This window comes from Physcomitrium patens, chromosome 22, assembly GCF_059467195.1.
Source record: "Physcomitrium patens ecotype Gransden chromosome 22, ASM5946719v1, whole genome shotgun sequence".
NCBI classification, from domain to species: Eukaryota; Viridiplantae; Streptophyta; class Bryopsida; order Funariales; family Funariaceae; genus Physcomitrium; species Physcomitrium patens.
Genome location: NC_143431.1, coordinates 6,217,385 through 6,235,975, shown reverse-complemented (window position 1 = coordinate 6,235,975; position 18,591 = coordinate 6,217,385). Strand labels below are relative to the sequence as shown.

The 18,591-nt window shown below is 36.8% G+C and overlaps 1 protein-coding gene and 1 long non-coding RNA gene across 7 annotated transcripts; one reads left to right on the top strand and one right to left on the bottom strand.

Moving 5' to 3' along the window:
• Positions 1-4,593: 4,593 nt before the first annotated feature.
• Positions 4,594-18,457, bottom strand: LOC112275137 (ABC transporter C family member 13). 6 transcript variants are annotated; one of them, XM_024505200.3, is made up of 35 exons: positions 18,096-18,456; positions 17,422-17,499; positions 17,040-17,159; positions 16,828-16,923; positions 16,629-16,714; positions 16,104-16,361; positions 15,811-15,880; positions 15,659-15,725; positions 15,383-15,470; positions 14,851-14,969; positions 14,542-14,639; positions 14,078-14,144; positions 13,463-13,580; positions 13,141-13,257; positions 12,818-12,898; positions 12,118-12,423; positions 11,791-11,892; positions 11,400-11,467; positions 10,905-11,036; positions 10,670-10,817; positions 10,348-10,525; positions 9,956-10,229; positions 9,561-9,711; positions 9,059-9,234; positions 8,724-8,835; positions 8,522-8,575; positions 8,106-8,228; positions 7,684-7,782; positions 7,126-7,221; positions 6,806-6,916; positions 6,488-6,649; positions 6,018-6,205; positions 5,717-5,906; positions 5,435-5,602; positions 4,594-5,058 (listed from the first exon to the last, which is right to left on the bottom strand). In XM_024505200.3, exons 5-35 carry the CDS (start codon positions 16,680-16,682, stop codon positions 4,978-4,980), a joined length of 4,056 nt encoding a protein of 1,351 aa, XP_024360968.1. In that variant the 5' UTR covers positions 16,683-16,714; positions 16,828-16,923; positions 17,040-17,159; positions 17,422-17,499; positions 18,096-18,456; the 3' UTR covers positions 4,594-4,977. The 6 variants fall into 6 exon arrangements, with proteins under 6 accessions (XP_024360968.1, XP_024360969.1, XP_073386327.1 ...); XM_024505201.3 differs by having other exon boundaries at positions 18,128-18,456; XM_073530226.2 differs by having other exon boundaries at positions 9,059-9,120; positions 17,422-18,457.
• Positions 7,216-9,338, top strand: LOC149986626 (uncharacterized). The gene is made up of 2 exons (XR_016499963.1): positions 7,216-7,391; positions 7,488-9,338. It is a non-coding gene; the product is annotated as an uncharacterized LOC149986626 (long non-coding RNA).
• Positions 18,458-18,591: the final 134 nt, after the last annotated feature.

The following is an 18,591-nucleotide window of genomic DNA, read 5'->3' as shown; positions in this document are numbered from 1 at the left end:
AAGATATGGTTACTTTATTATAATATTAAAACTATTTGTCCTTATAATAAGTTGGATTATCATAGATTTGGACTATTTTTTATTTGTGAACAAGTCAATCTAATTGCTTATTGATTACATCTATTGAAGTCTATAAAAATCCATCCTATATTTCACATATCTTTTTTGGAGCCATATAAGATAATAAATATCTTAGAAAAAATATAAATACCACTGCCTTCTATAAAAATAAATGATAACTAAGAATTTGATGTGGAAGAAGTTTTAGATTTAAGGTAATATCAACTTAAGTTAGAATATCTTATTTATTGACAACATCCATCAAAACTAAGATGAAGGATAACAAATCTTTGCTATAAAAAAATATAATTTAAAAAAGATTGTATTCTATCCTTATTTGTAATTTTTATATAATTGTAGAGTTAAAAAAATAGAGAATTAATAGCCAATAAATTCAATTTAAGAACCATCATTTATTGACTTATTGGACAAGATATTGTAATTATCATAGCCTTTAAGATAATGTAATAGGGATGAAGATCTTCAAGAATAACATATTCTTTCTTGAATAAATAGCAAGCTACAATGTATTTGGTATCACAACCAAGAAAGAAAGTCTTGATGTTTGGTAATTTTATTAGATATCCAAATAATTCTTCATAGTATTACAAATATTTTGTTTGAAGGAAGTTATAAAAGTCTCAACAATGATCATATAATATGGTGATCTTTTTTCCTAGAATAGAATATTATTGATGGTTGAAAAGACCTATTAACCATCTTTGAAGAGAATAAAGATTAGAGTACATAACAAATACAGTTTGCTGCATCTTAGACTTCTTCAATATGTGATCACCTCTTTTCATGGAACTTGTTCCTAGAAAGAAGAGAGAATAATGTCACGGACATAAATTTACTCTATTTTTTAACTAGATAATATGAATAAATAAAAATAAATTAATTTCATAATATCTTTTAAAGAAGTTTCTTAAAAACTTCATAGATACTCTTTTGATTTTATATGTATTTGTACTTGATTGATAGGTTAGAAACTCCGTTAACAAATTAATTATATGCCACAAATATTAATAGCTTATAAAAAAAGCTAATTGTGTAGCATCCATTTAAAAAACTTGCCTTATAAGTCAAGATATGTATTGTGCAAAGTCAACACATTTTAGAGATTCTATAGAATATTGCTATATAGCTCCTAAGTAGATAATACGTGTAGAGGCAAAAATGAAGTCTTTTTCACTCTTATCAAATCTTTTCTTACTTCTAGACTAATTTTAAGAAGTCTCTAATTTTCTTGTCTTTTCCAATAGCCCTTCTATTTATTTTTTTAATATATATACTTTCTTATTTCTATTTTTTTATACTTTTTTAAAAAAGTTTTATTTATTTATTTATTTTCTTTCATCAAATTCTTAGCTTTAACATAGAAATGAATAAAAAGTTCCACCTAGTTACATTTTATTCTAAAAAAATTCAATTATGAGATTTATAATTATAGACTCTTTTCAAGAATGGCATCATTCACTAGAAGGCACTACACATCTTGTGACTGTATATACAAATCACAAAAATTTTGAGTATTTCATATATGCTTAAGTTTTGAATTGTTGCTAATTTCGTTGAAATATATCATTATTTTATTTTGATTTTGTAATTATATATTGAGCAAGAAAATAGCAAGGATTATCAGATATTTTATCAAGGAGATCATATCTAATTCCAAAGATTAAAAAAGTAGTATTTGATCAATAATATATTATTCTCCTGAAGTTAGAGTAGTTTTGTCTTTATGCTACTTCTATGGCTATACTTGTTGTTTCAAGTTTTTTTGGACTCATTAGTTTGTAATATTGAGCAGCATTCTAATAAAAATAAATTTAAATTTGTAAAATATCTTTTATATTTTGAAGATCATTTATATATTCTAAAAGAACCAATACAACTTCATATTCTTTAATCTAATCATAATTTTCTAGCTAAAAAATATTTTAGAATTAACAAAACATTAGAGCTTATTTTTCAAGATTTTTGGTGGTCTCAAATATAAAAGACCATGAAGGACTTTGTCTTCTTGTGTGACATCTGTTGAAGATCTAAGAATTTTCAACATTGGTTTTTTGAACTTCTATTGCCAATGCCAATTCCAAAGTGACCATGGCCTTCAGTATCAATGGATTTCATTATTGATCTGCCACCATTATCTACATTTGATGCTATCTAGATTGTTGTAGATCACCTTTTAAAGATGTCTCATTTTGTCTTATGCAAAAAGATGATTTCTGGAGAAGAAACAGCAAGACTCTTTTTTGATAATATATATCGATATCATGGCATATTTAATATCATTTTTAATCAAAGACCTCAATTAATATCAAATTTTTAAAATTTATTTTTTGAAATATTGAAGGTAGATATCAAACTTTCTTCTACCTTCTATCTTCAAACCAATGGTGAAACAAAACATATCAATTAAGTTTTAGAGCTATATTTGTCATACGCCATCAATTATCAATAGGATAATTGAACTTTATATTTATCTTTTACAAAATTTGCTTATAATAATACTCCTCATGCTTTCACTCTACAAATACGATTTCATGCCAATTATAGTTATTATTCAAAGCTTGATTTATTAGGTACATCAAAGTATGAAAATCTAATAGCTGAAGATCTTGCAAAAAAATTCTCATAGCTCTAGACAACTTTGAAGCTCTATTTATAAGTAGCTTAAGATTCTTATGAAGCATCTTTAGATGAATTTAAAAAGAAATTCCTTACTTTTCAAGTTAAAAATAAATAAGGCTTCTTTGACAAAATATCAAGACCAATCAACCTTGCAATAAATTAGACTACCAAAGTCTAAGACCATTTTGTATACAAAAGCAAATCAATCTAGTATCTTATTTGTTGGAACTATCCACATCTATGAAGGTACATCTAGTCTTTCATATTTTTTACTTAGAGACATATACAAAATCAACTATTTAAAAAAAAAAAAAATACAACTATCACTGCCTTATATTGAAATAGATAATCATATAGAATATGAGGTAAAAAAGGTCCTTGATTCTCAACAAACAAGAGGTAAGTTGGAATATTTTATTCATCAGTACAGTTACAATATTAATGAGCATATGTAAAAATTAGCAAAAAATCTAGTTAATGCACTGTAAAAGATATAGAAGTTTCATCAATGCTCTCTTCAAAAATCTAAACCTAATTTAGGATGACTTTTCTATGAAGCTACTACTAGAATGTTGTATATAAAAAGAAAGCAAGTATTGCTCACAGCAAGCTTAAAATTTAGTGTATCTAGTTTGTGATCCAATATATCAAATTGTAGAGTGTTTAGAGAGACTTTAGATCACAAATCTCAAAGTAGAGGCAGAATTGGAGCTTTCTTTATCACTACTACCAGATCAAATATTCCAACTCTTGCAACATTTACAAGATTATTCTCAAGTTGAAGCTAGATCTTCTCAAGGGAGGAAATATCCACACTATAGTTAAGTCAAATAAGAAAACCTTATAAATTATATTATATCTCTTTTTATAAAATAGTTCCATAAAAATATACTCAAATTGCTACTAAATTCAATAAACTTGAAGATTTTTTAAATATTATATGCTACAAAGTTTGATAGATATTCTTTATAATTATAGATAATAGGCATTTTAAAATCTAAGTATCAAAAATCTATTTTAAAATTGTAATAACACTCTAGTTGTATCTTACATATATATTATTAATTAAAAATATATATTTAATACATTTAAAAGATTCTTTTAAAGATTCTCTATTAAATATCATATAAATTAAAAATATGTAATATTAATACATATATTATTAAACAAGAATTTAAATTATTTACTGTTAAATATTTTTAGTAAGTTTTAAAATATGCAACTTTGTTTTAATAAAATAATTTTTCAAAAGTAAAGTTATAAGAATATAAGTTAGAGATTTTCATAATTAAATCCATTACAATACTTGAATATATTTGATTTGAAAGAAAAAAAGATAATTTTTCTTTTAAGCAATGAATAATGAAGAGTTTTTGCTAATGACAAAAATTACAAGACCAAATATGAAATTTTTGACAATTTTTTACATTTAAAGCTATAAAAAAAAAAAAAAAAACTCTTTAATAAGCTCCAACATTTTATTGTATTTAAATATATTACTCATAGATAGTCATGTCATCCTTAAAACACACACAATTATTTTCAAAGCTTTATAGTATTTTTATGTGGTTTAATTTTTTATAATACATATATATATATATATATATATATCACAAAGTTCATTAAAATTATCATATAATTTGTTCTTTATATTAATAACAAGGAAAATTCTTGAAAATTTTGAACCTCACCAGAAAATCTAGAGTCAATTAGAACTATTGATATAACAGCTTAAAGATGTAATTTTTTTAGGTTTAATATTAAGTTTTATTGAAAATCAGATGAACATTTACTTCAAAAATTCACCTCCTAATGCCCATCTTGGTGGATTCACCTTGGCTCTCAATGTGAATATGTATATGGAGTGTTGAGTGATTTCAACAAAAGAAAGAATTGTGATGACTTCAACTGTTATTGAATTCCTTTATGCCACACATGCAAGATTTTAAACTATAATTACTGTCTTCAATCAATTTTGTGGGAACCCCAACACACATTGAACTAAAATTACATGGGAACGGGCTTTCGTTGTGTTATTGCTTTGCGTTTGATACTTTCAGCTACTTGGGGAGGTTGCCCAGCTGTTCAGATATTAAGCAGAGAGACGAAGGGTGTCAAAAGATCACGTTGTAGCTAAAATTGATGAGAAAAAACCCTGCAACCTGGTGGTAGATGAGTAGGAGCGCCTCTTCTTAGGCTGCATCTAGAGTTTGTACGATCGAAATGTATTTAATGAGCCGCAGTAAGAACTGAGATTGGGTTCCTGCTGATCCGGCATCATGCTTGAGATGCATTGGCGAGACCAAAGAATCTAGAGTGGACGTTTGCCAGAAGGTCTTTGGGGCAGCCTGCTTCAACCTGCCATCACGTAGGATTGTATCAGAATTTGTATCAAAGGGAAACACTAGAAATGGAATATGTGTTATTTTAGCTTCAATTGCATGTTAACATATTAACTGATCATTAGCCACATCCATGTCTGAACTTGATGGCATCACTCGTTACCTTGCGTAGACTTAAAAAAAAATCGAAACTTTTTTCACTTCTACTTTCGGCTCTAAACTAGATGGGTGTTGGAAATCCTCACCAGGTACTTTAGACGGGTAAATTTCCCTTTTGAAATGTTTTGCTAAAGCTCTCCAGTACTGCATTTCTCATTTGACCAGGGACAATTTTCGACTAGTACGAAAATAATAAGATATAAGAAGATGCCGATAGAGGAAGAGATACGAACCATTCTTCCCTGCTCCATGATCAGAACTCGGTGTAAGTCAATGATGGTGGAGATTCGATGGGCTATGGTTATAACTGTCATGTTAGCACACTCTTTCGCCACTGTCTTCTTCAACAGTGCGTTCGTTTCAGGATCCACGTTGGCAGTGCATTCGTCCAGGCACAATATCTGCAGAGCATTGGATCAATTTATCAAACTGATGAATACCTTCTGCAACTATCATAAGACATATTAACGACGTGGCCTTTTGATATGGGAAAGTGAATGAACGTCACGGCTTACGCGTGCAGTTCCCAGAAGTGAGCGAGCTAGGCATAGAAGCTGTCTCTGCCCTTGCGAAAGGGTCTCCCCACCCTCTACCACATTTCCACTCAAACCCCCAACAGACTCAACAGCTTCTTTCAAGTGACACAGTTCAAGAACCTCCCACAATCTGGCATCGGTGGCACGGCTCATGGGATCCAAATTTTCCCTGCATATATACAAATCATCCCCGTCATGAGAAGATTAATATCAATGGTGGCATTCAGAAGGTTCGAAAGCATTCTACATGAGCAAGGACAATGCAAATCCCTGTGCTGACCGTATATTTCCACCAAAAAGAAAGGAACTTTGGGGAACAATTGTGAGCGAGGATCGAAGGCGCTGAAGAGGAACGCCAGATACATTGATTCCATCAATCACAATACTTCCTGAACAAATTGGTGTCAAACGAAAGAGACTATTAAGGACGCTCGACTTCCCGGCTCCTGTTCTTCCAGCAATACCAATCTGCAACTCGAGCACAGTCATTTTAGTCGAATCTCTTGAATCATATTTTTAAAAGAAAATGTACAATTGAATCGGGTGATAACTAGTGAGTCAAGCAGCTGAAAAATGTTAGTCGCTGTAATAGCTTCCGATAGGAGCCTGCGACGCCTTGCAAATCTGAAACAGTACACATTTTTCATATATAACGTTTGCACTCCTAACATTTACTCGAGAGGAATCAATCCTAGTACTTGACTAAAAATACTGCAGTAGTCTAAAAATTAGTTGGGAGCGGTAACTTACATGTTCGCGTGGCTGAATAAAGAACGAAACGTCGTTTAGGGCGAGAGGCAACCCGGGACGATAAATTAAGCTAACATGATTGAAATTTACGGCACCTTCTACTGGCCACGACGGACTCACTTCATGATCACTTTGGTCATTCTCCTCTGGCACATCCATATACTGCCAGGTTCACAGTGTATCGTTGTTATAAAGAGTATGCTGGACTGTGCGATAGTACCAAACCCTATCCTCAGCATGATCAAATCACATGTGGTACTTGAGATCTGGAATGGTGTCTCACAGATTCCACTCAAATGATCACTTAGCACACCATACCTGCTGAATTCGTTCCACTGATACCATCTCTTGCTCAGTCTCAGTGAAAGTTGTCATAATACCACTGAGAAGACCAATTATTGGCGTGACATAAGACAAGCAAAGTCCCACCTGACATCCAGACAGGAAGTTAATCATTGAGAGAAAGAATGACTTAGGATATATATCTTTTACATCCTGTATTTTTAACTGAAACGAGAATGTACTGATTTTTTGATGCATCACGCGTCTGAAATTCAGTACATTCTGTCTCTGTTATTACTTCATCTACGTGGGGCTTGTGCAAAGAGTTCCTTAATAGACAGGGTTAGCAGATGTACCATGCCGGCCGATGTAGCTGCAAAATGAGCCTGAGAATAAATATGACTGACCACAGCCATGACACATATGAGGCCTGTGAGTGCAGACGCTATGATCTGCACACGGCACATAAGCACATTATTGATTTGAGCAGTATACCAGCTTCTATCTGGGGTAGTTGGTTGCTGAAATTTTACCTCTTACTTTGAAACTACTGATATACGTTCCGGTTAAATCCTATGATTCCGACGATCCAGAATTCATAATCTCACTTCTGGTGGCGCAAGTACGGTTCTTTTTGTCCTCAAACTTACCAAAATTCATGTATTCATTTGTTAAAATTTTAGTTACGTTCCATACACTAACGCTTGTTTCTGAGCAGAATGGCTACGAACTGGAAAAAAATTACTGCATCATGTTACTCCTTTGTTCCAACATTAAGATACGTAAGCATCTCTTTTATAATAAAAACAGACGAATGAATAAAAAATAGAATATATTATGAGGCTGAAATTCCGTCTGTTTTTTGACGATGGAACGTAAAGAACGAAGACACGGGAGGCGTGTAAATATCCTACCTCAAGTCGAAATGCCAGCCATAGACTTGCAGCCATTTCCGCGTATGATCCCTTCTGCCGATCTGCAACATTTTTCCAATTTTTGGCCGCGAATGCAGTCTGGTAACAACGTTACAATTGCCAGAGATCCACGTCACAAGAAGTTCATGGCTTTTTATAAGGAAGCGTCCTGAACTCAGAATATTCAGTAGAAGTAGCTAGTAAAACCTCATCAAAGAAAAGGAATCTCCACTGTTAACACAGACATGTGAAGTTTTTGCGAATATGCACTTCAGTGAAAATTGGTGCTTTTTGGAACACAGAATACTTCTTCGAGTTCAATTCCATAAGCTCCAAGAGAAAATTAAACACTCGCTAATAGTATCAAAATGTAACATGTTAGACTTTAATTCATATACAAGTGGGACTATGAGTCTACTCACCTGCGCCCCAAATGCTCGGATCGTTGCACATCCCTCAAGCATTTCTGTGAAAGAAGTATACACGGGAGATCGAAATACACTCTCCAGTCTCCGCAGTTCACGAGAGGTTTCGCGGTAGTACCTCTGCGATGATTGTATAAGAACTAAAACGCTTCAGCACATGTCGTCAATTTTATCATGCACATCAGTTTTCAGAAGGGAATTGGATATGAGAGACAAACAGGATTTGGATATCATAAATATGACAAAGACAAGCCCCTTCTTAAAAAGTAATAAGCAGGAACATGACAATTTCAGGACAAACTAAATAAATGAGCCTACATTTAAGTAACGGGAACAATCCAGGCACAGCGTCGCAGGACTGTTGACCCCAAGTTCAGCAGTCAGCAAATTTACTATGAAGGTGGAAAGTAGACCTGCAATTTAAAGAAGAAATAGCTGAGTGGCAGCATCGTCAATAAAAGTGCCCGCTGCACCAGCAGCATTCAACCGAAGTCAAGTCATGTCCCGAAAATTTGAAGTCTCCAAATTCACCCCATTGAAATCATGCCTTTTCAAAGAACCGATTACACCGATGATCAATGGGATGGAAGTAACTTATTTCGGAAAATATTTTACCTGAATGTAGAAGAGAACTAGACAAATCCCAATCAGGACAAAGACGTTAGCAAGCAGGATGTTGGCTATAAAAGGTAGCGAGTCATCTACGGAAAACTGGTCCGACGAGAACCTGCAAATGTTTCAGCATAAATTATGGTTCTTGGAATAACGAAAGCAGAAGTACGATGCACGCGGACAAGAACTTGCTCTAAATACTGTCATGCACAGTACTACTTGTTAGTTATATCTTGCCACCTTATTTTAAACTCTTCCAGACGATCAAGACTCAGACTCGTATCACTCAGGCTGCAGTTGCACTTAAAAGTGTTGCTTCTGGTTTTCAGATTATTTACCTATTCAATATGCGACCGCGAGGATTGCGATCAAAGAAAGTAATGGGAGCTGAAATGACTTTCTGCAATAGAACATGATGCATCTGATGGGCTGCTCGAAGACCTCCATACGCAAATGAAAATGAGCGAGCTAAAGTAAAGAGTGAGTGAAGTCCACCCAGCACCAGCATCACTTTCTGTTGACGTCTCCAGAGTACCAACTAATTATTATCGCTATATATATAGACTAGAAGAAATGGAAAATCAGAGCATTTGCTATCGCATGAAAAGCAGAAACAAAGTTAGAGGGAGAAAAAGGAGGCAGTCAGTATAGGAAGTTAGAATGAACCGCACCAATGTCATTAAGGTTTACCGAAGAATGAATTAATTTCCTTGGTGGTATATGTGTATATGTGTATAGAAAACTTCTATTTGTACTTGCAGAGGTTTACAGCAGCTCACACACGATTCATAATTAACCCACATATTTAGAATTTGAGAATAAAATCGGTTTAAGCCTCACAAGATAGAAGGTCGTGGAATGCAGACCGTCATTACTGTGATCGACCCAATAAGAGAGCCATAAATCACCACCATTTTGTGTTCCTTGCATAAGAGTAGTACTCACTAATATGATGACTACTATCCACCAACCTGTGAAAGCCCAATATGCACTGCAATCCACTACCAATGACAAATCCGTTACACCAGAACTTATATCTTTCCAGCAACATAATCAATCAATCCAGTCAATAACGAACTGAAGTTTGAAATTGGAGAACAAGTTTCAATTTAAGCTCGAATTACGGTATTGTCGAAAATTGGTGTCAAAAACATCCAACATACGCGGTCGAGAAAAACTGTGTCAGTTTTCTTTTTATTTAAAACACCCAGTATCAGCAAACAAAAGTCACTTACCGATAGACAGATGCCTGCACATGCCCTGCTTTCCGAGTTTCCTCCTCAATCAGTGGCACTGGCGGCATCACGCACGACACAGAAATGTCACAAGTTTCTGTATCACCTATATTTCTGGTATTATGACCGTCGTCCAAATCCAGTGTCCGCTCGTTATCAACGAGTATGACTTCGCCCTTCACATCTTCAACCTGGTTGAGAGGAATCGGATTTGCTGGGGATAGGAAAGAGCTAGAACCCCTCGGAGAATCTTGTTTATCAATCATGCTGCCAACTACACATTGCTACATAAATAAAACATTAAACATGAATCGGATATTCTGTTTTTGGATGTAGTCCAACTGTATTAAAAAAATCACGAATAGGTGAACATGAAAGTGCAGATCATTTACCTTCAGTAACTGGGGCTTCCTCAAGAATTTCGATTAGAGGAGAGTGAAGTTTGGGTACCGTCCTCTTCTGGTTTGATAATTCGTTGCCTGATAATGACGATTGCAGACCAGAACTTTTTCCATGATAAGTCAAACAACCATTTTCCAGTTGAATCACCAGATCTGCGACAGAAATTGCCTGCAAAAGTATCGAGCAATCACTCATTAGCCACACAACAACGGAGAGGTACAACCACATTTGCCGTTCCTGTTTAAGTTCCAATACCACGCTTCAGAAAAGGCTGAGATTTCATGATGCAAGGACAAGTACCAAGTGAACTACCTCAGGATGATACGTACAGAGTATACATGTCTTCCCCTTCTTAGCCAGACCAGCTATCGGATTATGTAGCAGCCAATTTCCCACATGTGCGTCCACAGCACTCAAGGGGTCATCCAGGATATAGATTTCGCGATCCTGGTATAAGGCTCTGCCCACAAATCAAGAGCAGATTATATACTTAACATACATTTTGCAAGACAAACTTCACAGATCTTTAAAAATAGTTGGATGGTACCGAGCGAGAGCGAGCCGAGCTTTCTGACCGCCTGAGAGGTTGGATCCCTGCTCAGCAATTTCAGCCATGTCCCCCCCCTGCATGTTCTGGATATCCTCCCCTAGTGCGCATGCCATCACAACATGGTTGTACCTGATCAAGTTGGATGGTTTAGGACAATCATAATCTCCTGTCTAGGAGGATTCTCAGGGATAAATGATAGAATCGCAATAATATGCTCTGTGAGACATTGAGTAATTGGAGGATCAACAAGCCAAATGAGGTGTACGCCTTCACAGGTAAAATTATAGGATGCGCACGTTGATAAATATTGATTTCGATAGATATCGGAAGAAATCTATGAGAAAAGTAAATGTGTCCCCTACGAATCATATCCTCTAAGTTGCAAGTTCTAGACCACCATCATTATATCAGAATACATTTCAAGAGATTACAATGATGCGAGATGAAACTTGGATAGTATTAAATCGTTATGAAGAAGAATCAGATGATCACCTCTCAGCATCATACCGAGACCCAAAGAGGATAATGTCACGAACCGTTCCTGATTGGATCCATGGTGTCTGTATCACTCAAATAATCATCAATGCAAAGTCCATCATTTATAGAGAATGAATAAGCATGTTCACAACGTTTAACAGTAGAGACAGTCATGACTTATAGGGCAAAATGTTTCCTGCTATTTCATGAGAAGCAATGGAGAAGCAGTGGCAACTTGCAACAGATAAGAGCAACGCATATCTTTTAACTGCTACCAAAAATTCTGAAAATGTTTCATTGTGCGGAAGATTGTGGAGTAACAAGTAACCCTCAATAAGCTGATTAATATGGACGGCAATCGTTCAAACACTTGCAATTCAATTTGCAGCATCGATTAGTGCCAAACCTGGGCCACATAAGCAACAGAGCCAGTCATGCGAGCTTGGCCCTTCAGGCAGCGCATTTCTCCCAAAAGAGCTTCCAATAAGGATGATTTACCAGCTCCTACCTGTGAACCATCAAAATCAACGTTCAAAACTGTGCTCAATCATACTTCCTATCAGCTTGATGAGACCTGCATCAAGACTATAAAAAGCTGAATTCAGGGACAGATCAAAGTAGGCATAGAAAGAGTAGATCGCTCCTATTAACAGAATCTTAGGGTAATGCCTCCCAGCGAAACTATTGCTGGTTAGATTGAGGAAGAAGGCAGAAGAGGCTCTAGGTTGGTCACCTTTCCCAGTATGACAACTAGAGAACCTTGTGGTATGGTTAGCGACAAATCAGTCAATGTGATCAACGCATCATCCTCGTTAGACCACGTAAAAGCTGCATCTTCAACTAAAACTGCTTGTCCGTGGGCGTTTTCCTCCGGAATGTTCCCTTCGTGACTACTAAAAATACTTGAAATTGCATTCGGCACGTAGGAGGAATCAGTGACATTCTCTTCATGTATGGTTTCAAAAATGCTAATCGTCCAATTGCAATCAGTATCAGGGCAACATAAATACCGACAAAGACGTCTGAGAGAGACTTGGGCCTGCATTGAATCAATATTGAGAAAGTTGACTCAGTGTTAGAAAGATTAAGTGAATGCACCTGAGAATATCCTGAAGTCCAAAACATCATCACTACTCACAATAATCTGACAGCTCGAAAGCGTCAAAAATAGCCAGCAAACATTCAATATACTAGGCATCATCATTAGACCGACAACTACGCACTCAATTACTCGACTCCTACTGCATGTAACCGACCAATATTCATTAAAGACCAGAAATAAAGCTCAAAAAAACAGCGAGGAATATAATGCTTACACGGTTCCCAAAAAGTCAAAAACGAAGAACTAAAAGTTTAAATTTTCTTGAAAAACTAGACAAAAAACAACAACAACAACAACAACACATCATAAGCAGTGAATAGTAAGATGGTACCTCAATGATACTGTTGATCACCCATGGAAAGATATTAAGAGGGGCCGTCAGAATATCAAAGAGAGCAAGACTTGTGAACGCCTGGGAATGCGCAAGTACTATCAGCCAAAGGTCATTTGTCTTTCAGTGTAATGCAACAACACCATGAACACACACGCACGCAAAAAAAAAAAAAAAAAAAAAAAAAAAATGATGGGCAAGAGCTAAAGGATACATTAAATAAAAAGTTACTAAGAAGCACAAAGAAAACAATGAATCTCGAGGCAGATAACGACAAGACACTCAGATTTTCAGCATGTTGCATTTCAGGGTTCCTAAAGTACCGTTGCTGCATCTAGGGTGTGTCCCGTGACCACGAAAAGACCAAAAGTGAAGATGGTGAAAAGCACCGGCGTTCCTTCCCAAAAGTAGACACAAAACGCATCCATATATTTTTTGACCTGATCACATTCCACAAGCTATCAACACTTATATAACAGCTATTATTCAATAGTTAAATTTTATAAAGTTAGAATGAATAAATACAAAGATACAAATAAATAAATAAAATACCTCTTTTCAGCAGAACATCAAAAAATTCAGAGAAATTCAAAGAATACATAAACAATTTTATTATTGTGAACAGATGCGTAATGCTTCACATACAGCCAACTGTTTCATTTCCCGAGTTCGTGTCTCCATGATTCGAGACACAAAAATGTGCTCCCAAGTATACATCTTGATGGTGCGAATGTACTGCAGAAGTTCACCCATCATCCTCACCCTGCACAGCCAGGAAGGAGTACATCAAGGGTTTATGAATATTGATATTACATGAGATAAAGCATATGGTACTTATCACAATTATACATGATGCCTGTTCTTGAACGCTCCAAGATGGTAGGTCTTGGTAACCAGATTCCCATATTCGAAAACGAGCTCAGAAATCTGTTACCTTCGTTGCTTTCGGCATAGAAGTCTCTACGACGCGTCGGACATTAAGGCGTTAAAACATGGGAGATGTTCTTGAACAAGTAGAATCAGTACAAAGACATCAATTCTCTAACATTTAAGTCATTGAACATGCATTCGACGAGAGAGAATGCATACATATACAAAGAAATAAAAGACACACACACACGATGATGGATTCTGCGTACGTGATCGTGTGCTCCAAATTCATGATCAACTGAAAAGGGAACATTTGCACGAAAGTCTCCGTTCTGAGAAAAGCAGCGAAAGGGGGGAGTACAAGCTAAAGGTAAGTTTAAAAAGTAATACCTTTCATCTTTCTCCTTCATCATTTTCTCACTTGATGTCGCAATTTTCAAAGCGATGATGCGATTCACTAATAAAAATTGTGCACAGCACAGCAAATTTCACCATGATTCAGATAGCAGCCGCTAGACCTCAAAGATAGCCTTAAAAGGATAATAAAGGAAGCTCAATAATACGACTCTGTCCTAAACCATCAAACGTAGTGAAAGAAATGAAAGCTGGTCAGTTAATCGCATTCTCATCGAATTCAGAATTTTACAGAGTAAAGATGTTTCAAGAGCAATAAGTACCACTGTACCCATCAAAGCGAGGGTAGGCAAGTAGTGCTGGAGTAACCTACAATCAGTAATTGTTATAACTATGCAGACTGTAAAAGGAAGCCACGCTACCCGCTGGGCACGATGACGAATGATCTCATTATTCTAGCATGTTAGCAAACTTGGTGCAATGGCTTAGCTATCTCTCACCAGGTATTAAGAGGATGATAACTGCAAGACCGGCCAAAAAAGCGAACTTAACTTGCATGTAGAGCATTCCAAGGGCCACAGCTATCTGCAATGGTACGCTGATGATATATATACACCAGAGCATCCAAACCCACTCAAGGAGATTAGGTTGTGACTAAAGCTGATAGAAATACCAATATCGAACAGAAAAAATATAGAACATAAAATCCTGAAAAAATTTACAGAACATGACGATCTAGCAGAGTAGAGATAGCAGAAAGGGACTATGAGTGATACGGTATGGAGTTGAAGATAAGAAGAATTGTGTACCTCCAAAGGTCGTGGGCACTAGAACATACTTGAATCACCCGGTGTGCATCTACTGACATGTAAGTCTGAATTTCTCCACTTGAAAATGATCTTCGATGGTATGAGCTTACGCACATCGACTGCTCATCATACGTAGATAACAAGATTTAAGTGTACAAACATCAAGTGATCAACACTCTATACATATGGACTCGATACTGATCTAAGGAAAAGATAATCTACAGAAAACCTAGAACCTGTCGTCGAAAGAACCAACCAGCCAATCACATGAAACCAAAGTACAATAACTTAGTTTAGACTCACGAGTTTGTAACCAGAAAGTTTTCCGTCAAAGCAAACATTCTTCAAAGGACGGACTCTCGTATCCGTAAACATGAATTTTATCTTGAGATTACTAAAGCATCCCTACGAGTGTCATCCAGGTCCAACTGTTTCTCTAATTCCATGATCCATTTACCGAAGACGTAGATTTGACATGAAATAGTATTCTGCATATGACTGTACAAAAACAAGATTCAAAATTCCATGTTACCTTGCAGTAAACCATAGTAGTAAGACTCGCTTCGAGCTGCAATCTGAGCTTTGCCATACGATACTCGTACTGCGTGCCCAGCACAGTTCTACACAGGTGAACAAGCCGAGATGCTTGATGTTATTTCAAGAGTCAGATTTGGAGCAACTTAATCGCCGACCCAAATGTCACATTTGCACACCCGATTTGAAACCTAATGTACTGGATGGAAAAGAAAGCATTACAGCTTGAGAATCGATTCATATAATTATAAAGATAGCTCTGATGTGCACATACCTCACAACTGATACTAATCCAAGCGCAATTGCACAGATATAACCCCACCGTGCTCCAACTTCAGGGCCTGTGGCACCAGATGACTCTAAGTCGCTCAATTATCACACCTCAGCTAGAAGCTCAAAATATGTCACTGCGCGGATAATCCTTACCTGATTGCAGGAACTTAAGAATCTGGTTCAAAAGGATGGGTCCCGAAAACTCCAATATGATGATGATAAACTGCAACAAAGATGCGCCTATTCGTGAAAAAGGATTGAGGTCAGAGTACTAGATGAAACACAGGATTGTTCAATTGTTGAATAAACATACACAAAGGTGTGCTTTATTAGCCATAATGATTTTACACGCTGACTGATTGATTGTTAATATTTATGTACGAATAGGCCAAACCATTTAATTCGACTGAATAAAACGTTAATATATTGGACCATGAACTGAGCACCTTAAGAAGTCCAAGAAACAGGTACACTCGACCGTAGGCGTTAAAAATAGCCCAAAGAAGCGAAGGGTTATTGCTGTGGCATTTGCGTTCTTGATCCCAGCACCTCCATAATTGGCCACAACATAATTTAGGTGCTAGGTCGGGAGGTACGGTTAGCAAGTCTTCTTGCTGAAGCTGCCTTTGAATTCCAGTTTCCAAGAGTGGATTTACCCACGAGAATGTCAATGAGCTCCACCAGGATCGGCTTCTCTGCAACTTCTGTATTTAAGGTGCAATTTCACTTGCTATCAGATTTAGCGCCAAATCAACTCTGCTAAGTGATCTCACTTGACGAAATTGTCCACAGAAACATAATCGTTAGGAGATGCATTGCCAACACCCTAGTATACATACATCTCCAGTTACACAAAATCATTGAGTGCAGATTAATTAAAATATCCATTGCCATCGCTCCATTTAATTTTATTTTCTTATGTTCTTGAAAGTAGAGATGCAAGGGTACGAAGTGATATGCCTAGACTTTACCTCCTCACTTCGTGACGACGTCTGAAGTAGAGGTTGCCGTTCCCTGAACTCCATCTTTGCTTCGTCAAGATCGATCAATTTAGAATCTATCATCAGTACGTGGATTCGATCAGATTTGCAATTGGATTCATAACCAAAAGATAAACCAAAGTTGATAGCCGAAATGCTCTTTTACGGAATAGGCATGCGAGATCAGTACCACCAAGAGCTGGCGGTAATCGGCCAATTCATACGTGCTCGCGAACTCGTGCCTGTGTTTGTCACTATCCGCATTATGTCCATTTCCAAATGCTACCTGACATATATCAACACCACATTCACGACAAAAAGATCAAGCGTAAAATACAGGCATGAGGTTTGTGTAAATGGAAAAAATGCTTCAACGCACCTCAAAAGTTCAGAAAAGCACACCTACGAATAAAGCACTTGCATTCGAATTCTTCTCTGAGACGACAGCAGCGACGTGTGATTTAAATTCGTTGAAGTCTGTACCAATCTTTATAAGACGATCGTAGGAGGAAATTCCACTCACTTTGGCATATCCGTGCAGAGAAGAATAAATTAGCATGTGTGAGACTTCCGCATGTTGGAAACAACGACCCAATTCCATATTGGAAACGAAAATGCTTTTGAAACCCCTAGGTTTAAGAGTTCTACTTAAGACAGTAATTCATTGACCTCAATGATCATCACAATTGACCCTCGCTTTGTTTTACTACTGTCGAACAATCAAAACCTCAACAATGTGACTGATGAAAACTCAATTCATCGTGCTCAAGAATATATAACTCACCATCCCATCCGAACTCGTTCTCATATTCCGACTTGCACAGGTGAAATCTCACTTCAACATAAATATGAAATAAATGAGCTGCGCAATCACTGTAGACGTAAGTGCAGAGCAATAAGCACGACGTCGTAAGTTTCGTACAACACTGAGGCGAAAATAGAGAGCACCTAAACCACCATGTCCTTCAATAACGAGATTCAATTATCAACATTGCTCTCATCACAATGACAAGACATAGAAACGCCAAAATCGAATTCGTTACCAAGATAATCAGTCAAACTCAAACAATGCCCCATTCAAAAGAACTACTCAAACCCGGTTCAAAGCATGAAAGGGCATGAAGAACCATGAAAAGGCTTCTAATTATCGCAAAATGCCGAGAACTATGCGCAACTTGACATCGACGCACAAGCTGCAATTCCTGACGCAGTTAACCCTCATAAACGACCCCCACGGAGAGACGAAAAAAAAACCATCACACAGACTAAAGACTTAGCCTAAAATCACACACTACTTCGTACCCCTAAAGAGAACGAAACCTTGCGAAGAGCCACAACTCTCACACCCCACCCACTCTCAGAAAACAAACTCAAAATGAAGGCAACATTGTCAACAACATTGTCAACAACGGTGAATTGTTCGTAGACCATCGCAACTGATTGTCGGATACCGCGAACCTGAACCAAATTAAGGGTAGAATCATGCATACAGCATCGCCGAACAAGCGATTCGACGGTGACCCACAAGTTGGAGCAGCCAAGTAGGAAGTGCAAATCCGGGGGCTGGATGGAATCTCAGGTCTGGGCGACTGCGATGGGCGTTGATGCCACGCAGATAAAGGTCAAAGCCTTAAGTGGCTATGTCACGACGACACTTGAGAATCACTCGGCCGTCAGTCGGACTAACAGACAGACAGAGACACTTCCATCAAACACACACACACACACACAAACAGACAAACAAACAAACAAACAAACAAGAAGAAGTAGAAGGAATTGGGTTGAGAAAAAGGTTCCTTCGTCGGAAAATGAAGGAATCAATGAATCACGGCCATGAAGCATCGCAGTCCCGCACTCCTCCATGACCAACCAGCATTGCATTGCATTCATCCATTCCATACATTCCATACATTTTATTCATTCCTCTCTCTCTCTCTCTCTCTCTCTCGCTATT